The sequence below is a fragment of the Eimeria tenella genome, genomic scaffold (genome assembly GCF_000499545.2).
Source record: "Eimeria tenella Houghton genomic scaffold, Eth_scaff3019, whole genome shotgun sequence".
Lineage (NCBI taxonomy): Eukaryota > Apicomplexa > Conoidasida > Eucoccidiorida > Eimeriidae > Eimeria > Eimeria tenella.
In genome coordinates, this window is record NW_013542889.1 from 1,432 (window position 1) to 1,754 (window position 323).

Here is a 323-nt window from a genome sequence, read left to right on the forward strand (position 1 = left end):
AGGCTCAGGGGGTAACTGGGGCCTGGGGGCGGCTGCGCCAGAATTTGCTTCTGCACCAGCGGGTGAAGGCCGCCCTGTGGAGGCAAACGAGCTGAATGAAAGTGTTAAGAAGACAAGCAGCAGCAAGAACAGCAGCAAAAACGGGAATGTACCAGCTGGCTAGTTCTGCTGCTTCTTGGAGGCTCCAAACATGCGGCGACAGCTTCTCCTGCTGCAGCATGAAAGCTGCTGCTTCCCGTAGAGGCACCTCATGGGGCGTTGCGGCTGTGCTGCTGCTGCCCGCTGCTGCTGCTGCTGCTGCTGCTGCTGGCTGCAGCGTCTGC

At 60.4% G+C, this 323-nt stretch overlaps 1 protein-coding gene across 1 annotated transcript in view; it reads right to left on the bottom strand.

Moving 5' to 3' along the window:
* Nucleotides 1-159: 159 nt before the first annotated feature.
* The window catches only part of ETH_00038625 (cation-transporting ATPase, putative), a gene marked incomplete at both ends in the record, with an annotated part of 1,959 nt that continues 1,795 nt past the window's right edge, over nucleotides 160-323 (bottom strand). The window contains one exon of the mRNA XM_013375951.1: nucleotides 160-322. Within this exon, the coding sequence (XP_013231405.1) occupies nucleotides 160-322 (163 nt within the window). The remainder of the gene's footprint in view (nucleotide 323) is intronic.